Source organism: Rhinichthys klamathensis, unplaced genomic scaffold, assembly GCF_029890125.1.
Source record: "Rhinichthys klamathensis goyatoka isolate OS25496 unplaced genomic scaffold, OSU_Roscu_1.1 h1tg000115l_1, whole genome shotgun sequence".
In the NCBI taxonomy this organism is placed as follows: Eukaryota; Metazoa; Chordata; class Actinopteri; order Cypriniformes; family Leuciscidae; genus Rhinichthys; species Rhinichthys klamathensis.
In genome coordinates, this window is record NW_026606652.1 from 1,884,823 (window position 1) to 1,905,430 (window position 20,608).

General features: G+C 38.9%; 2 protein-coding genes across 12 annotated transcripts in view; both read left to right on the forward strand.

Moving 5' to 3' along the window:
* Positions 1-405: 405 nt before the first annotated feature.
* Positions 406-4,362, forward strand: srsf5a (serine and arginine rich splicing factor 5a). 3 transcript variants are annotated; one of them, XM_056254964.1, is made up of 7 exons: positions 409-565; positions 648-718; positions 1,042-1,176; positions 2,153-2,222; positions 3,387-3,460; positions 3,542-3,649; positions 3,731-4,362. In XM_056254964.1, exons 1-7 carry the CDS (start codon positions 440-442, stop codon positions 3,942-3,944), a joined length of 798 nt encoding a protein of 265 aa, XP_056110939.1. In that variant the 5' UTR covers positions 409-439; the 3' UTR covers positions 3,945-4,362. The 3 variants fall into 3 exon arrangements, with proteins under 3 accessions (XP_056110941.1, XP_056110939.1, XP_056110940.1); XM_056254965.1 differs by having other exon boundaries at positions 1,042-1,158; XM_056254966.1 differs by lacking the exons at positions 3,387-3,460; positions 3,542-3,649; positions 3,731-4,362 and adding an exon at positions 2,494-3,343 and having other exon boundaries at positions 406-565; positions 1,042-1,158.
* Positions 4,363-9,844: 5,482 nt separating this feature from the next.
* Positions 9,845-20,608, forward strand: part of pacs2 (phosphofurin acidic cluster sorting protein 2) — a 47,873-nt gene continuing 37,109 nt past the window's right edge. For 4 of the 9 annotated variants that reach the window (XM_056254950.1, XM_056254953.1, XM_056254954.1 and 1 more), the window contains exon 1: positions 9,847-10,221. In XM_056254950.1, coding sequence (XP_056110925.1) covers positions 10,103-10,221 — 119 coding nt within the window. In that variant the 5' untranslated portion in view covers positions 9,847-10,102. Of the gene's footprint in view, positions 10,222-20,608 lie in introns of all 9 variants that reach the window. The other 5 variants (XM_056254946.1, XM_056254948.1, XM_056254949.1 and 2 more) reach the window with 2 other exon arrangements.

Consider the following 20,608-nt stretch of genomic DNA (forward strand, 5'->3'; position numbering starts at 1 on the left):
CTGATCCGTGTTCGCCATATTACTCGTTGTTTATTCTAATCTTTTAGAATCGATAAACGTTTAAGTAGTATTAGTAATTTATAGCTGCACTGTTTTTTTTTGTTGTACTCTAGTGGATGTATATTGTAACTTATTTGTATAAATTCAGAACAAATAGAAACGTTAAATAAATCGTTTTTTTGTTTTATATTAGTTGAAAGACCTAACGTTAGTGTTACAGAAAACCTTATCGTTTTACGAATCGGTCGTCTTGCTTTTGGGGGTTTATTAATTTCCTATACGTGGACTTTTATAAATGATTATCCAGTGTTTATGCCGTGTGTGACCAGCAGGGCGGCGCACAAATGCTCTTTCCTGCAGTGTTAAGTACACGTTGCCAGAATGTTGATTAACAGTCCTTTCATCCTCTATTCCTAGATTTCCTTGAATCTTTATCAACATGAGTGGATGTCGCGTGTTCATCGGCCGTCTGAGCCCTCATGCTCGGGAAAGAGATGTGGAGAAGTTCTTCAAAGGATACGGACGAATCAGGGAGATTAACCTGAAAAACGGGTTTGGCTTTGTGGTGAGTATTGACACTCTTGGGGGTCTAATGTGAGGTGGTTGTGAAATGCGTCTCACTGCCCCCTACTGTCTGATTTCCACAGGAGTTTGACGACCACAGGGACGCAGATGACGCAGTGTATGAGCTGAATGGAAAAGAGCTGTGCAGCGAGAGGTGAGTGAACCCAGAAAGATAGATGTACATGTTAGACTTTATTGTGATTGGTTTAAAATGAAGATCGCCCAATTTTCTAAACTCATGTTATGTCTCATTTTTAATACATTTACTTTGTAATGTGGTCTTCCAGTGAAAATTACAGACTTCTCTTTGGTCATGTATGCCTGATTTGTCTAATCATTTAGTCTGTTTAAACTGCCCCTGCAAGCTCATGTTTATCTGCCTCCACTTTTGAGTGCAATGTCCACACCTCAATCTAATCATCAACCAATGCATAAAACCAGTTCCTGGCCTTAATTGTTCTTTTTCATTATCTTCAGGGTGACTATCGAGCATGCCCGCTCTCGCAGGGGAAGAGGTGGTGGCCCAGGAATGGGAGGAGGACGTTTCTCTCCACGATTTGGAGGGTATCGCCAGTCCCGCAATGGGGGTTCCAGGTGTGATGTCCCAGCAATGTGAGAGTTAAAACTAGGGGTGTGCACGAGTATTCGAATTTTCGAATATTCGATCTGCAATTATTATTGGAAAAATAAAATACTATAGAATTTCATTGCGTTGCTTTGCTGGCCGTAAATGCAGTGAATCCATGATAAATCCCAAGCACTGACTCAGTTATAATTAAATGCACTGGGTGGCGCTGTGGAGCGTGCTTAACAAGTTGTTTGTATTTGATCACAATGCCGTCAGCTTTAAGTTTGGAATTACTTAGATGAAAATGATCTTACTACATATTACAAAATGGAACTACTTTTAATTAATGGAAATGAGTTATAATATCACCACCACAATGAGAAATCACATGAAATCCAAACAGCAGTCGACAGCTTATCACTGCATTCACGACTGCAGCTGTACCCTGAGTGAGCTGAGAGAATTTGTCAGATAGCAAAATATGATTGAGAAATGCTTCCTTTAAGTTTTGTTGAGGGAGACCGATTTAAGAACAGAAAACACAAAGTGCTGTCACACTTCGCTTAGCAGACCGTTACCTTTGTGTCTCTGCAACATCTGTCAGCGCAGCGTGTTTTCTCACTCGAGAATGTGGATATTGTTTTTCTCAACATGAACGTGAAATAACAAATACATAACATAAAATAATGTTTTGTTTGTGCTGCTTGAGCTTAATGCTTTTGTTCTTAATATTTTTTTGTTTACACATTTTGTTTAATGTTTTCAACTAAAAGAAAACCTTAAGATATAACGTAAACTTGTGTATATTGCCTAATCGTAAGCTTGTTCAGAAACGGTGACAAAAACTTAAAAAAAATAACATCTTTCTCATGAAACGTCATTTAAATAAACAAATATTTGATTTTTATGAGGCCAAAAATTCCAGTGCAATATTTTTTTAAAATGCCCATCCCTAGTTATCACACGCGGTTTGTTCGGATACAGTTAAGTCAAATTAATTAACCTCTGCCCCTTTCTTAGGTATGGACCACCAGTGCGCACGGAGCACAGAATCATTGTGGAGAATCTCTCCTCTCGAATCAGCTGGCAGGTGAGCATCCCGAGCGGTAGCAGCGGAGTGGCGTAGCAGCCTGCTGTTGTAGCGTTTCATCATCCCTGCATTTCTCTTGCCTTTGACATCTGTACAAGCACACAAACTATTAGTTATCTCTGTTACTGTTAAACTGGAAGTAGAATTTCCTCTTCACCTCAGCCAAACCTTGCATAAGTAAAAAAAAAAAAAAAAAAAAAAAAAATGATGAATTGAATGCTGAAAGGTTCTCTAACCCAGACCCATGTTTTTCAAACCTTTTCTTTAACAGCTGTGCTCTGGTATTCTTTAATTGGATTTGCATGCACAGCCTGCGAGGTGCATAGCGCCCTCCCCTGGTTGTGTTCTGAATAGTGTCCCTCTGGTGCCTCACCCGACACGCAGTGTCTGCCGGTCTAAGTCTTGGCTGGGTCCGTAGCGCCAGACAGAGCCGTAGCACAGGATAGCCTTAGAGGAGCTGGGTAGCCGCTCTCTGGAGGGTCTGTGATGTCAGATCTGCTCCATCCTCCCGATCTGCTGTTTGGGTCTTATTCTGTTGGTGCTGAAGCGGGGAGGGGTGCAGGGTTTTGGCCCCTCCCCCATCCTCTCTCTCTGGTGGGGTCCGTTCTTACGGAGGCCGGATGGGTCGAGTCCGAGGTCGTTTTAACGCTTCATTGCTTCCGTTTGCTATTTGGACAAGTGGCTCTTTGCTAATACCTTCTGTGGTTTGGAACGGTAAGTAGCTCATCACACTGGATAGTTACACGGTAAAGAGGGTTCTGTCACTTTAAATCTGGAGTTAGTTGTAAATGGAGAAAGATGCTACAGATTTCCGGTAGGTAGTTTTGAGACTTGCACAAAAAAACTACTTAACATCATGAGAAGAACCAGTTATCAGGAACTAGCTTAGTCAGGCGTGTCTCCATCTGAGGGCTTTGCTTCCTGCTGTTTCACACAATCTAAAAGACTCGTGTTGGCGAAAACGCTCTGGTAGTTTTATAACTGGGACAGATCCACAGGTAAGACATCTGTTGGGGGAGTTTTCTACAGGTGCGCCAGTGCACAATTTAGAGCAGATGCTGCAGACTGCAGTGTGTATTTAAAGTGGGTGCTAAACTGCAGTGTGACTCAGTGCTATTGAGTTTCTTAAAAACGTGTCATTAAGTGCTTTTTGCTTTCCTGCAGGATCTGAAGGACTTGATGAGGAAGGTGGGAGAAGTGACCTTTGTGGATGCACACAGGACCAATAAGAATGAAGGGTAAGATCTTGTACATAAACACACAAGACTGTTCTAACTGTCACATGCTTGTAACTGAGTGTGTCCTGACTTGTTTTACAGGGTGGTGGAGTTTGCTTCACACAGTGATATGAAGAATGCCATAGAGAAGCTGGATGGAACAGATCTGAATGGGCGCAAGCTCAAGCTGTATGAGGATCGCAAGAGGAAGTATGTAACAGACAATCGCACTTGACTTCACACTAAAATTCGCACTGACAAAATCTTAACTGGTTTCTCTTCTCTCCACAGTCGTAGCAGGAGTCGTTCCCGCAGCAGGAGCAGCTCCCGTTCCCGTTCACCCAGTCGGAGTCGCAGCCCTGAGCGTGGAAGCAAGCGCTCTCGCAGCCGCTCAGTCAGTCGCACCCCAGAGAAGACTACCAGCAACCGCTCTCCTTCCCGCTCTCCGTCTCCTCCAAGGAAACAGAGCCGCTCCCGATCTGCCTCTGCAGAGAGTCAGCACTGAAACTAACTGTGTGTATGTGTGCGTGTGTATGTGTGCGTGAAGGAGAGAATGAGCTTTTTTCACTTATTAATGTGGCATCTCATTGTGCTACTTTAGTGTAAATTACTGACTGAGTTGAATGGATGAATGTGTATGAAGATGTTTTGATTTATTTCTTATGCTAATGAGCTGGGTGGGTTTAAATGATAATGGAGAGGGTTAAGACTAGATATTTTTCACAAATGTCTCATTTTTTGTTTTCTATTTTTATTTGATCAATATCAGTCCTGGAGTACTTCTGTAGAGAACTTAAATGTATGTGAGTTTTGTTTCTCAAACTCACCTGTTAATTTTTGTTTTTGAGTCTTTATGGTTGTTCAACAGAAGGTTATGCCTGTATATACACTCTGGAATAAAGTATATTGGTATTTGGCAGAGAGAGATGGTGTGTTTTCCTAATGCCCTCACATGAGTTGATTAGCTCTGCATTGTTTAGAAACACTAAAGTTTAATATTCTAATTATTTGCTATGAAATAAACTTGCCATCTGATTTGGATGGAAAATGTGATGCTCTGCAGATTTTCAGCTCAGTCCACTAGGTGATGCTGTTTCATAGCTTGCAAAAAGAAGTCTTAAGATGAGACGACATTAGATCTTTACATGGTCATTTATTAAAAATATATGCTTGGTTTGGGTGACTAGAAGAGAGGAATTGAATTTTTATTTTAAAGTTTTGGTTTCTAACTAAATGTAAGATCCCCTTTTCCAGAGGATTGTGCCAAACAACTAGATATTTTAGGGTATTTGACAGTGATGAGTGATTAAAAGCAAAACTAAAGATAGTTTCTGCTTGTTTTGAGAATCAATACTTTTCCCAGCTAGGGCCTCAACATGTACACAGCACAGAACCTGGGTTTATTGATTCAGTCAATACGATATGAGGGGCACTTGAAAACTGCATTTCATGAATTGATCTCTGTCGCTATGAGGATCCTGGAAACCACTGATTGAGGAATATGAATGAGAGGTAATATTGTTTCTTCTGCCGTGTCCAAGGACAACCCCCCCCCCCCTTTTGGCTCATAAAACTGGTGTCCTCGGTGCACTGCGACGCTCTCTTTCTCAAGGACAAACAGATAAAATCAAACTACAAACAACTGAAGTGCATTGAGATCAGATTTCTGAGCAATTTGTGACGTACTGATGAGAATGAGAAACATGCACAAATAGCGTAGACAGGTGAACTGTTAATTACTGCACATTCAACTGGAACTGGGGTGCGTTTCCAGAAAGCATCGTTAGCCAACTATGGTCGCAAGCTCCGTCGTTATCAGCATAGTTCAACGAGTCGATGTTTCGCGAAACCATCGTTCCAACGAGCATTCGCAAACAGCATCGCAAAGTTGTGTGGTTGGACAGATCTCTCGAGCTGTGGTTAGAAGCATAGTTACTAGATTGCATGACATGTGGAGTAAATAAATCCTTATCTTGAGCAAAATAACCAAGCTGACATTCAGTACAACCTGTGTATTTTATTAAGAATACATACAAATGTAATGTACGTCTTGAGTTTGTCAAGAGATTTAAAGCACCGTTTTTGAAGACTGCGCATGTGCGAACCATAGACTGTAAAAAAATAGTGCGAACTAGTAAGAACGAGCCTATGATTGAATCTGGAAATAAAGCGAAATTTGACAAATTTGAAATATTCATCAGATGCCATGTCTGTAATTTATATCAAAACATCTAGCATTAATTCGATCTCAAACAGTTTCATTAAAACAAGTTATCTTCACCACGTGCGTGACGTCATAAACCAACGTGGTTGAACGACCACTTTGCGACAGACAAGGCTTGTTTGAGATGCGCCTTGCCTCAAATGTAGTCGAGAGTAGGCGGCTGCAGTGAGAGGAGGAGTGAAAAAAGCGCAGGCAAGCCGGACAGATCGCTCTTCTCGCAGTGGATCTGACACCTGTGAGATCAAAGGCGGATATCGCGGGATTCACGGGATTCACACTCGTGCACGGTGTTGCTAATAAACTGGATGTATTTTAAGTTTTGTTGCTTGAATATGAAAATAAATATAATGAACAAGACACTCAAAGTACTTATTTAATTCCATTTTAAATAGGCCTATATGTTTATGAATCATTTTTTTTTTTTACAGATATGTGTTTTTATTTTTAATTAAAAAAAAAAAAATTACACCAAATAGATCGCACTGTCTGAGAGTTTGGGGATATCCACACATAATCTATACACATAAAACATGATATCAGAGTTTTAAAATCAAACATTTTAAAAGAGAACAATACATCACGGTTGTTTAAACCAATGAGCATTAAGCTGTGTCGTCAGCAAGTCGTTTCCCATCATGCTTTTGATCAGCGCAGTCGGTGGAGAGCAACTGCGCGCGACTGCAGAATCCGACACGTGCGCCTTGCGGTCGCGAGACTTAGTTGACTCACGTCAGCATGACATCAGAGCAAGGCGGACCGCACTCGGACACATTTCTAACCGGCATGCATCTCGCGCTGATCACCGGTGATCGGTTCTGCGCAGATTTAGCTCATCTCAAACAAGCCTAATGTTTCGGGAAACAGTCGTCGTGACCAAAGCCCGTCTACGTTAGATGTCTATATTAGACATTCTCTGGTCGTGACGACCCTATGTGAAGCATCGAGTTACATCCCATCGTTATAAGGGAAACGCACCCCAGCATGTCCTTTTTCTCTTTCAATTTCACTGTCAGTCACAGAAGCTGCAGCATTTTATAGATGCAGAGCAAACCAGTTTCAAACGTTAAAAAAACATAACATATTTTGACAAAGCATTTCTAGCTATTTGGGAGTTTATGGCGACAATCAATCAATCGATCTGTCTGTCATACAATTGTTGTATTGAACAATTTAAAGTTGATTAGATTCAGTTTCTTAAATCTAGCTTGAACCCGCCTTTCTGATAACCTGACTCCGCCAGATGGATTTGCTCCCATAGACTGTAAAAAAAGATGGACGTCGCCCCTTCGCTCTTTTCCATTGGAGAGAACTGAAGCCGCCAGAGTCCCGATATGGCGCTGACATATTGGAACTTGAGTCTGCGCAGTAGCGTTTTCGGGACCAGTCATGCGCAGTCGTGAGCAGGAAGTAAAGCCGCGAAATCAAGGCCCCGCCCTCGCGCTCGTTGAATCAATCGCAAGCACACGCCCTGCACTTTTCTTAAGTGGCCTTGTCTGCTCCGTTCCTCTCCAATGATGTCTGATGATTGCAGTACCTCGTTAAAATAAGGTAAATACAACTACTAACCACATAGTCAACATTATGAAAAAAAGTCCGTTGGTGCTTCAGTGACTACTTCACACAGAGAACCTGTCAATCACAGCTGTCAATCATGATGTCACAGCACCGTTTTTATAGCATCAAATAACTAACTAAAAACTAACTTATTTTAAAAACAAACACTTGAAATTACATCAACGTGATAGAAACTACAGTAAATGACAGAAACTATCTTTAGAAAAAAGATATGTGAAGTGTAATTTAATTATTTAGTTGGTCTCACGTCCCGTTGAATAACATGGGGAGGCGGGGCTTATGAGCTATACTAGGACCGGTCACCGGGGGGCGATCGAGACGTTTTGGCTTCACTTTTGAGGGATTGTGCGGCACGCTTGTTTGCTCCGCATATCCATCTGGAAACCTTCCGTTGAAGTAGTTTTGGTAAGGGGCGAAAATACTGGTTAGCTGATTGGCCTATGTTGGTGATAGACGGGCCAAATCAACCAATCAGATCAACGAAGCATATGACGTACTAACAGAGCGACGACGAAAACACAACCACAAGCCAGGCTACTCTTGCTGCTGCAGGTAAAGGCTCGTTAGCTCAGCAAATAAGCAACATGTCGGCAAAGGATATTTGCCGTTTATGTAACTACAATTTGCGAATAAAAGGCACCATTTCAGGTGCCCGGTCCATATTTCACAAGAAGGATGCAAGAGAAAAAAGCATTAGCGAGCGGCTAAAAGAATTAGGACTACCGCTGTCTGAAAATGTTTCTAGATCAGTTCGTATTTGCTTGCGTTGCTTCCGCTTGATTGGTAGACTAGAGGTGGATTTCGACGTTTTTAGAAGATGGCAAAGAGCAGAGAAAGAGAAATGTCGCGCTTCTCGTTGCGTCACACCTCAACCCGCCTCAAAGCCAACGCTGATTGGACGTTCGTTTGGTGAACTGCTCCCAAATTTTCTTTAACGGAAAGTATCCAGACTGATCTGCGAGTGAAACCTTGAAAGCTCGCGAGATCAGGATGGTCTCACGAGGCTACCTTTCTGATGGGATCAGGAAGGATAATCCAAATGTTTTGGATTAAAGGTATATATCCTAATAAAATGTTGTGAACAGAACATATTGCAGGGTTGGTATACCGAAAAATCAAGAAACCAATATAATCAAATCTGATTTCAGTATCTTTTTTCTTATCTTTTGAACAACCCGTTTACAAGACCTGATCAAATATGATTGCCGAAATCCAATCAAATTACTTCGGATGACAAGTATTTTTAAGTATATTTTTTAGTGAAATATTGTTATAAAATTGTGACTTTTATAAGCAATGCATTACAATCAGAGCCGGATTAGTACCCCCAGGGACCCCTGGGCACTGAAGCTCATGGGCCCCCCTCCCCTATACCTGACAACCACACCCTCTAAAGGAGGCGATAAAAAAAATATAGTGACAACCAGCAAAGGCAGCTGACCTTCGCACCACCAGACCCACTCCACAAATGTAAACACACACACACACACAAAGGCCCACCGGGTGTGGGATTTGACATGCCAAATCACTATTGGTCAAAAGATGAATGACTAGTTCACAATTATCCCAAGGCAGTGTATGGCTCAAGAGACTATTTATATGGCAATAGTGTTCACTTAAACTCACCAAATGGTGATGGTATTTACAATATTGCATTACTCTCTAAAAAAGTAGGCTAACTAATTGCATTAGTTACTGTCATGCTAACTGCTAAGTAATGCATTACATTACTTTTACGTTACTTTTTCTCACATGGGCAGGATTTGTTTGTTTGTCTTACATAACAAAATAACAAAAAAGGTCTATTTTTGGCAAATGTAAAGGCCCTTTCACACCAAAAGTGAAATGAATAAAGGAAGTGGCTAAAGGAAATGCAAATTCACACCTACTTTCAGCTGTGCTGCCACATTTTTTATTAATTTTGAGGAATACTAAATCTATTTTTGTGCAAGTGACAGGAGTATAAATGGGAGAACAAAGTAACTTGAGTTAGCCTACTTGAAAAAGTAACTCAGATATTTTGTTGTAAATTTATAATTACCGATAATGTGTCCTACTTGGAATAGTAATCTGATTACAACTCCTGTTACTTGTAATACGTTACCTTCAAAACTGATTGCCATTAAAGAATGCTATTATAAAATGAGTGTAAATGATGTTCAGGATACTGGAGTTACACTTTTTACTACATAGTTCATATATGTTGACATATTTAGCCAACAATAATATAATATAATATATTCGATATTAACATGCATTATTATGATTTATAAATATTTTATCTGGACCAACTTCATTTTACATGCAGTAGATACAGTAAATGTTTCATGCATGCCTATCAGATATATCAGAATATCAGATTTCATGTGCTTAATTACAAAAGTCTAGTATAATTACAGAGTAGACTATGCTTAAATGTCCAGTAGTGTAGCCTACTTGCCAGCTTTATAATAATGTACTTCAACTGTACCCAACTATCATGATGTGACTGCTTGTTTATAAACAGCACTAAGTACTTTGTCTACAGTTGTCCCGTTATTTATACTGACCATCCCGAGTGTGCAAGAGCGCAGATGCGCCAGTCGCGGGTTCACGTGACTTCCTGCGGCGAGTGACTGCTGCTGCAGTTTCTTGTCGCGAGCGCTCAGTGCACGGTGTGGAAATTCCGAACCACATCGGCATGAAGCTGCACGCACACACCGCACGCGAATCGCCACGCCACCCGTGAACGGTAAGGCGTCTCCGTAGGGCAGCGGATTTACACCCGTTTTAGCGGAGGGGGGATTAAGATCCAGCGCGATCCAGAGGGAGAAGTTTGCTCACTGCGTCGGGTGGAGGAGGTGAACGGGACACCAGCAGCGAGCATGGCGGAGAGAAGTGGCCGGTTGAGCTTCCCCGGCAGCGGGGCGCTGAACAGACCGGTTCCTATGAACCTGTTCGCCACCTGGGAGATAGACGGCTCGTCTCCCAACTGCATTCCCAGGTGAGAGTCATGCGTGATCGCTCGGACTCCCAGGTGGGCTGTTTGTCAGCGGGCAGGCAGGTGCACGGCGGCAGGGAGTGGTGTGTGTGTGTGTGTTTTAGACAGAGAAAGGGTGTGTGAACTAGTTAGTCTGTCATTGTGGTGCACTGATCGAGCGCGTCTGATTGGACTGATGTCAGCATCGGATCAGGTGGCACAAATCCAGTGATGTTCTGCTGATTTAGTAACGCTTTTCTGTCATTCACCAGCATTAGTAACTCTAAGTGTTAAAATGTGACCCGGTTGCGCTTTGATCAGTAGTCAAAGTGCTGCGTATTATTATTATTATTATTGATAGTATCATTAATTTCCTTTTCTGTTATGCTTGGCGCTGACCTGGGGGGTTTGACAGTTCTTTTCGGTCTGCGAACACAAACAAAACTCCCTTGCCATTGTGACGTCAGGGTTCCACTCTCGCGCCGCGCTCGGGTGAGGTGGCACGCGCGGTTTCGCCGGAGGGGTCGAGCTGTCATCAACGCGGACCGGTTTAATCTTGCCAAATAAACCAGTGAATCTACTAGATGCACTGCAACCAGAAACATAATGTTATGAGTGACCCAGATATTCAGAGACAGCTGTTTCTCTTCTGTCTGAGTCATCAAAGTACTCTTTCCTTCTTTTTTTTTCTTTCTTTCTTTCTTATAAAACGAGCTTGCTGTATGTGTGCTGGCATGCAGGTTGTTTTTTGTTTCTGTCCCATAAACTGTTATGATGAACTATGGGTGGTGTCCGCAATTGATCTTAAAGAGTTCACCCATAAAAGGAGAAAATGCCGTCATTATTTACTCCACCTCATCACTTCCAGGAGAAATTATAAAGAGGGACTGGAGCTGGAGCTTTCAAGTTTCTAAAGATATCATAAATCTCTGAAGAAGATTACAAGTCTTCTAAAGCCATATAGCTTTGTGTGAGGAGCGGTTCAAAATGAAAGTCATTATTCACTAAACAAATAATGTCTTTTCAAAGAATCAGTTGATTGAGTGAGTTCACAAAAGCAGTGTTTTTTGTTTGTTCACCATTTGGATTGATTCAGTTCTTCACTGACTTAAAGGGTTAGTTCACCCGAAAATTCAAATTATCCGATAATTTACTCCCCCTCAAGCCATCCTGAATGTGACTTTCTTCTTTCAGCCAAACACAATCGTTACCAAGTTATATCCGGGATCTTTCAAGCTTTATAATGGGAGTGAATGGTACCTTGTTTTTTTTAAGCCCAAAAAAGCGCATCCATCCATCATAAAAGAAATCCGTACAGCTACAGAAAAATATCCATACGTATCTAATTATATAAAGCTTTAATTATGGATAATTTTCTTACAAAAACGCATCGCTTCACTTCAAAAGGCCTTTATTAACCCCTGGAGCCGTATGGATTACTTTTATGATGGATGGATACCGGTACGCTTTTTTGGGCTTCAAAAAACGAGGTACCATTCACTCTCAGCTTGGAAAAGCCAGGATATTTTTAAATATAACTCCTATTGTGTTTGGCTGAAAGAAGAGTCGTATACACCTGGCTTGAGGGTGAGTAAATTATGGGATAATTTTCATTTTTGGATGAACTAACCCTTTAAAGGATTAGCTGATTTTTAAAAAAAAAAACTTTTGCTGATAATTTACTCACCCCCATGTCATCCAAGATGTCCATGTCTTTCTTTCTTCAGTCGAAAAGAAATTAAGGTTTTTGATGAAAACATTCCAGGATTTTTCTCCATATAATGCACTTTGCTGGGCACCAAACGGTTCAAGGTCCAAAAGACCGTTTCAGTGCAAACTGCAAACTGTTCAAAGGGCTTTAAACGACACCAGACGATGAATAAGGGTCTTATCAAGCGAAACGATCGCTCATTTAAAAAAGAAATAACAAAGTTTAAGTTTTATAAGCTCAAATGCTCGCCTGGCTCTGTTCTGTGTGACTCTCCTGTTCGAACTCGTTCATCAAAATGAACGAATCTTTTTCCGAGTCAATTCGTTCATTTCGTTCGTTAAATGAACCAAATGACTCGAAAAAAGATTTGTTCATTTTGATGAACGAGTTCGAACAGGAGAGTCATGAACGCGCATCACAGAACAGAGCAAGGCGAGCATTTGACATTATTAAACTTAAACTTTGTTATTTATTTTTTAAATGAGCGATCGTTTCGCTTGATAAGACCCTTATTCATGGTCTGGTGTCGTTTAAAGCCATTTGAACAGTTTGCAGTTTGCACTGAAACTGTCTTTTGGACCTTGAACCGTTTGGTGCCCAGCAAAGTGCATTATATGGAGAAAAATCCTGGAATGTTTTCATCAAAAACCTTAATTTCTTTTCGACTGAAGAAAGAAAGACATGGACATCTTGGATGACATGGGGGTGAGTAAATTATCAGCAAACGTTTTTTTAAAAGTGAACTAATCCTTTAATGGTCCAGTTTCAGTAGATAACATCTCAGTGAAGGGGAGGAATTTATTTTTTTAATGAAAAACAACTTCTCATACAAAGATTAGATTTGATTTCTTTTATGGTGCTTTTTTTGTGTCATTTTGGAGCTTGACAGCCCTTTACTGTAAAGAAAAAAAAAACTCATTAAATTCACAGCAGAAAAGTGTCAGTATGGTTGCTAGAAATTCATCATAAAAAAAGTTCAAATGTTTCAGATGTTACAGTATGCCTGTATATTTTAAAACTTATAACTGCATATTTAATATAATGTTAATATACCAGTCTTAAATGACCAAAATCTGCTTTTTACAGTAAATGTACTCTAACCACCATAATATCACAGGTGACACAATACAGCCAGATCAGAGCTGTCGCTAGACTTTTAGTTCAATGGAAAAAAAATCATATAGGTTTTGAACTACATGAGGGTGATATCTTAAAGAATTTTCATTTTAGGGTGACCTACCCCTTTAAAACAGCCTGAACTGGAGCAAATGATGGAGAGGAGGATGGGGAATAAAGAGAGAGATGTGCCTTATGAATTCTTGATCATAATAAAAGATTCACAACTGTACCACAGACACATTTTCCCTCGGGCCCTTTGTCTGCTCGCTGTATGTGTGTGTGGAGCACGACATTTGACCGTAGAATTCCTGCAGTTAATTATGTGTTAATTTAAAGGTCCGTTCTGCGCACATCATTAAAGCTGAGAGTAGAATCTGAGAGAAATGACTCATCTTATCACAATGAGACACACTCATACATCCCTGTCTTAAAAATTAAATTAAATTCAGCTTTTAATGAGCTAATTAATGAGCTACAGCAGCTGCTTTTCGGTTTGATTTCCCCGTGGGCTTCCACTGCAGTGGGTGTGGCCTTGTCTGGAGATACTGTCTGATTGGCTAAGTCTGATGTGTTGGGCGTGTCCCCAAAATAGTACTGGTGAAATTATTAAATATTGTATATTTTGTTTATTCACCAGCTTTCCGGTCAATTTTTTTTATTCATTGCTGTTCTGTTATTGTTAACTAAAATGTAAAAATTGTGTTTCGTTAATTAAAATATAAAATATTTTAAATATTGGAGGAAAAGCTTAAATGTAAAAAACTTAAATGAAAATGAGAAATGTTGACTTGGCAACTAACTGAAATAAAATAAGTAAAATAAAAAAGTACTAAAATGATTAAAAACTGAAGTAAATATACAAAAGCACACAACTACTAAATCGTATGCTAAAGTTAAAATGAAACCAAAAATGTAAAAGAAATTATTTAAAATATTAGTAAATGCTAAATAAGTTATGCTAAAACAACTATACCAAATATAAAAGTCCATTAAAACACACCACTTTACGTGTGTATTTGTATTTTTTATGACACGTTTGTGTGTGTATGGCAGAACAAGTGCTTTTGTGTTTGTCATGGTTCATCTCTTTTGCTTATTTTGTTGTTGAGTGTCTTTTGGATGTTAAGTGAATGAGTGTTTTGAAGAGAGATTCTTTTATTACAACCTCTAAATTTATAACCTCTATACACTGTAAAAAGTAATACCTAGATCTAACTTATAAAAAGTGAGGCAAGTGGCTGCATTGGATGTTTTATGTTGATTCAACTTGCAGCCTTTTTTAAGTATATTAAACACTTTAACATTACTTTATAGAAACGCAAAAAAATCAAGTTGAGTTAACTAATAGTATTAGTATTACTCAGTTGGATAAACCTACTTTTCTTGGTACAGGTAACTTATTTATGGGTTGCTACAAGTAACCTGTACTCATTTTAATTAGGTTTTATGAACTTTATTTTCTTAGTAAAATTAACTTAATCATATGTGAATAAACATTTTAATATATTTTTTTAATTGTCAATAACAATTACAAATTCAATTGAAGAATAAAAAGATGAGAAGATAAATTGAAGACAATATATAATTTATTCAATGTCAACCAGTGTCACTTTTAACAGTGACTACAAAACAGCAAATAAATGTGGCCGCACATGTACACTCTAATATAAAACAAACACTGTAGAAGTGTATTTTCAACCTGTTCTGAACAGTACAGTGAAATATCCAAACTGCCCAATCTGAAATGTTTGGATCAAGGTAAAGTGAGCCATAACATCACATTGTATCACACTGGAACTGCAATGTCAAAAATTACATGATGATAGTTTAGGACGCACAGGGTCCAATCCTACAAAAAGCCTCTGATATATCTCAAGTATACACCAGTTTTGAGGGATACATGAGGTCGAGAGCATAGGTAAGGAGGAGCAACAGGAGGCAGCATGCTTTCGACAGGTTTGGCACACCTCTGACCACGGGCTGTCCTTATATGATAATCCCAATCGTGTCGGGGTGATGGCACATGTAAATTTTCAGTGGGCAACTGCCAAGCTCAGCGTGCACCTCTTTTTCAGCCCGACTCTATTGGTGGAGACAAAAAAGAAACAAGAGTTTGGTCAGACACATAGGAAATGAGATGAATATTAGCAGACAGGTAGAAGAGATAAGAGACAAAGTCCAAATTGTACTTTTGTTGCTAAAGGTGGTGGATACAAGATGGAGACTGTGACTAGAACATGTGACCAGAGTGAAGTCTACCATGACAATGCCATGGGTACTAAAATATCATGATCTACTCTAGCATGAGTGTTGTATTTTTCTGGTTCAAAGGATGCATTACAATAAAACAAATGCAATTGTCCTTGCCTGTACCTGATTGGTCATCACATTACTGTTAATTAAGCTACAGACAAAATTATGTCCAAAAGACATCTTTTCAACGTCTTTGTCACAAAGACGTACATTGAAAAGACGTCCACTGAGGAGCCAGAATGAAAGTTTTTACGACTTTTTTTGAGGTGTTCTGTGATGAACGTTCACGGAAGCTCCATTCAAGGTTGAAAACTAGTTCAGATGTGGACAATCTGGACAATTTTCAACATCATTTAAGGTCTCATTTGGACAATTTATACTTATTCTAGACCAAATAAACACTCTCAGGATATATTAAATTAAAACTCACATTTATTTCAATGTAATTTTCATGTGTAATTGCAAAGCAATTCACAGACAGTGAAGTTTATTTTCATGATTTTTGGACAAACACGCACTGACACCTTTAGACAGTTTAGCATCTGTCATTTATACATATTTGGATCGTGAGAGAAATCAGATTCGAACCAGGGACCTTAAGCTGCCTGCCCTAAGTAGACAGTAATGATTTCATGATTTTTGGACAAACACACACTGTCTGAGAGTTGCTTTGCAATTAGAAATTACGTTGAAATAAACATGAGTTTTAATTTAATGCATCCTGAAAGTGTTTGGTCCAGAAAAAGTTTAAATTGTCTAAATGAGACATTAAATTACATAAAATATGTCCACATCTGAACTAGTTTTTAACCTTGTATGGAGGTTCCCTGAACGTCTATTGGACTTACAGAACACGTATAATCTGATCAAATTGTAATTGAATCTATTCTGAAGTTTGTCTTACCTGGATGTGAAGCTCGAAGACCCCAGGTAACAAAAGTGCTTGGGTATCTAAAGACCAGGAAAATGTTAGATGTTAGAAAAAAATCAGTTGTAAACTTCTTTAGGTAATAGGTTAGAAATAGTTTAAAAATCTAGACCAAAAATCTGTCATTAATTGACAATGCAGCATTAAAATATCGTGGATCAAATCTCTAAAATCAGACAGACTACTAAACATACATCTCTACAGTCTAATCTGTGCATCTGCTTTAGTAATGCAAAAGTATAATAACATAATCTCTGAGTTCTGTCAAAGACACACAACACACAAAACAAAGTGTTGTCCATAAAACACCACATCTTACTTTCCCTTATTTGCCCGCACAACTATTGCCTGAAGGCTCGAATTTGCGACCGTTTCGATCGCATATGATCCCGAAATTTAATCTGTGCAATCTAAAAATATAACCGAGGGCATTTGTGCAACTAATTATTACATACGTAACTTGTATGTGTTTTTAAACACTGCTGCTGTTTGTCTGCCGATCGACCACACTGTGCAGCCATCTTAGCTTACCATGTGTGCAGGATAGCTAGCTATACAATTTGCAAACCTAAACTCAGCTCCCTAGTGGAGTAAGCGATTTTGCGTGACTTTAGTTTACATCACCAGTCATTCGGCTAAATTTGCTCAACTTACCGTGTTAATCAGACCCTGAAATTCAGATCTGCTGCAGCGACCAAACAGTTGAAGTACCGAGGAAGATATTGCATCTGCCTGCAGTCCCCGCCAGTGAAAAAGGGATAATGCCAACTTATAAAATTTAAAATATTTACGTTTGATGAACACACCTGTCACATCGACAGCTGCTCAAATAAATTGTGCATTGTCAACTCACTTTTATAACATTTATTGTACACAACAACCACATACAAATAACTACCCAAATAAATTGCATGGGTTTTATTTAAAATATATTGTTATATAAAAACTGATATATTTTAAGTAAAGAGGAAGTATTTTGATACTCTTTTTGTATAAAACCAATAAAATAAACTAGATTACAAATATTTAAAATATATAAAACCTACTTTGTGGGTGTAGCACTTTTTACAGTGTAGATAGTGTGATCCGTCGTCAGCTTCATGCTATTCCTGAAGTGTTTGTGGTGGGCTGAAACGCAGTTGTTTTGAATGCAAGTTCAAGCTGTTGAACTCTGATGTTTGATTGTTTCAGTGAAGAAGAGGATGATTGAATTTGTGTTGAATGACTATTTTCAATAAGAAAAATCCTCATTCAGATTTACACGCTGCAAAATAGGTCACAAAATAGTCTGAAGGCTGTGTGATTATTGTGTGTTATGGCAGATTTGATCGATTTAAAGGGGCTTAATATTAGTTCACTGTAGCTGCCATAATCCTCACGTTCAGTTAAGCTGTCAGAGCCGACACATTCTGACTGGTTGAGTCCTGCTGCAGTGAAAGAAAACCAGAGGTAAATGAATGCTATGAGACACAGGAATGTCAACCACAATTTCAACAGCAAAAGTAGAAAAGCTAATCCACTTCTGCCTTGTTATTCATTCATTTGGGTTTCAGTCCAACATGTGAAGTGCGTTGAATTTTAAATGTGTGAGAAACGTTTTTTTTTTTGTTTTTTTTTTTTTAAGCTATTGAGCGATTTTTAAAACTATAAAAAAGTGAATATTATGCAAAACTACTTGAAATAAAAATATACTAAAATTACTAAAACTAAAACTGACATAAAAAATAATGAAAGGTGTGTGTGTTTATAAATGACAAAAGCGCTAAATCACTAAAACTTAAACAATCATTTAAATGAAAAGTGCTAAAATAAAGCTCATCCAAAATGTTATAGTACATAGTACTAAAATAACTCAGGAAGTTAAGAGGTTTTTGGAGGTTGTTCTCATATCATGATAAATCAAAATGTCCTTGTTCTTTTGAGTTCATTGTATTATGAAAACATGAAGTTTAACTTCCTCCTGAAAGACTAAAAAAAACATCAATTGAAACTGCTGGCTTATTTCTGACTTCAGAAACCTAAATTTATGAACACATGGCCGCCCACAGTTACACATCGACACCCATTCAGGGGGGAGCATGGCCTGCCCAGTCACGTTGAGGTAATACTGAGGGACTAGAAAAGATATTGTTAGTCCTAAACACCAGAAAACTTATTTTTTGTTTAATTATGACTGATAGATGGCTTATTAAAATTCCATACTATATTGTATAAATAAATAAAAAAGCGCATTCAACGTGACAATCATTGTGGGATTGACAGTGGACCGGAGAAAGCGTTGTCGAACGGCCGAGAGCTTATGGTCCTTTGTATCTTCTCAAGTGGGCATCATTTTTACTCAAACAATAGAAATCTCTCTCTTTCTCTTTCTCTTTCTCTCTTTCTCTTTTTCTCTTTCTCTCTCTCTCTCTCTCTCTCTCTCTCTCTCTCTCTCTCTCTCTCTCTCTCTCTCTCTCTCTCTCTCTCTCTCTCTCTCTCTCTCTCTCTCTCTCTCTCTCTCTCTCTCTCTCTCTCTCTCTCTCTCTCTCTCTCTCTCTCTCTCTCACTCACTCACTGATTGAACAGGCTGTGCTAGGCTGTCATATTTGTGTGTGTTGGTGGAGTGTGTGCTGTGTTCTCACCCAGAGGGAAGAAACAGTTATGCCTTTGTCTTTAACGCACCCACAGCCATTCTTACACACACACACACACACATATTGACAGGAGCGGGATAAATAGCCGTATTGTTTATATGGTAAAGCTCTGTTTTGTTTTGAGGCGTTTTGTTGTGTATTTTGAGTACGTTTTTGATTCGGAGGGATAGCAGATGCTTTAATCTCTTTAATGGGATGACGGTGCAACTCTTTTATTGCACATGGTCTGAGTCTGTACATCACTGCCTATTATGGAGCTGTTCAGTCATGATGTCCATTTGTAGGCCAACCTAGAAGGCTAATATGCCAAGTTCTGTCAGGAATTTTCACTGGCTTCTTAGAATAGCGGGTTTCAATGTTATGTGTAAAGTGTAATTTTTTACATACATGAACTAAAACAATGAGTTTATGTGCTTGATGAATTTGAACCATTGTAGCTGTTTTTTCCCCCACAAAAAATATAAAGCAGCAGAACTTTTTTCAACATAGATAATAGGAAATGTTTCTTGAGCTGCAACTCGGCATATTAGAATGATTTATGAAGGATCATGTGACACTGAAGACTGGAGTCATGATGCTGAAAATTCAGCTTTGGCATTACAGGAATAAATAACATTTCATAATATATTCAGACAAAAAACATTTATTTTAAATTATAATAATATTTCTTAATATTAAATAATATCTAAAAATATATGATGATATGATTGATTTATGAAGATAACTACTTAGAATTTCTCTGTGCGTATGGCAGGAAAGGAACTAACTACTTGCGCGCACACACACACACACACACACACGCACGCACGCACCCACGCATGTTTGTTTCACTATATCAGTGAGGAAATTGCATAAACTTCCATTGGTTTTATATCAGGTTAACGTTTTCTATGGCCTAACCCTAATCCTATACATGCATCTAACCTACTACATTTTCAAACAACATTACTTAGTATGATTTATGAGCTGTTTTCCTCATAGGGACCAAAAAAATTGATTTTGGATTTCAGATATTGTCATCTTTTTTGGGACATTTTGTCCCCATAATGTAGGGTTTACCTGAACTTCACACACCCCTCTAAATGTCAATAGCTAGTCGTTCAGACTATAAAATTCCTCTGTTTTTGTTTTGAATGTTTGCTGATGTCTCCTTTTACACCTGCATCATATTAAACCCAGTTCATCAGGTTCTGTGAAAGCAACCTACGGTGTGTTGTGTTGGTTGATGTTTTTTAGCAGAGCTGTGCTGGTGTCTGCATTTAATTATTTGCATGTGGCCAAAAATGAAGTCAATAATCCCGCTTCTGGGCTAAAGAAAGTAAGTCATACGGGTTTAGAACGACATGAGGGTGAGTCAGTGATGACAGAATTGACATTTGGGTGAACTGTCACCAAGATCCTTCTTCCTAAACCAAGTTACATTCATTTGCATTAATATTTTGGTGCTGAAATTATAATTTTTTTTAACTCTGTTGATAATATTTTATAGTCTATTAGCTGTGCAGCAAGCTTTGTAAAGACTGATCATCAACATTACCGTGAGGTCCAGAGATTCAGAAGATTCCAGACCAAAATGGCATCTGAGCACACCCTAAAGAACAGATGCCTTACACCCTGGGGTTTCTGAGAGTGCAGTCCAAAGACAAAAATAGCTGGTTTGTGGACCATGACCTGCTCTTTCCCAGAAGCCCTGGTGTTAGCCAGCAGCAGTAGGTCTATGAATTATGGTTTTCAAGAATGCAAAACTAGCACGAACATCCTGATCAC

Excerpts from the sequence above, each read along its gene's own strand:
- srsf5a (XM_056254964.1), top strand. The coding sequence starts at position 440 with ATGAGTGGATGTCGCGTGTTCATCGGCCGTCTGAGCCCTCATGCTCGG. Across the intron at positions 1,177-2,152 it reads AGGTGTGATGTCCCAGCAAT|GTATGGACCACCAGTGCGCA; the intron begins GTGAGAGTTAAA and ends CCCCTTTCTTAG. Across the intron at positions 3,650-3,730 it reads TATGAGGATCGCAAGAGGAA|TCGTAGCAGGAGTCGTTCCC; the intron begins GTATGTAACAGA and ends TTCTCTCCACAG.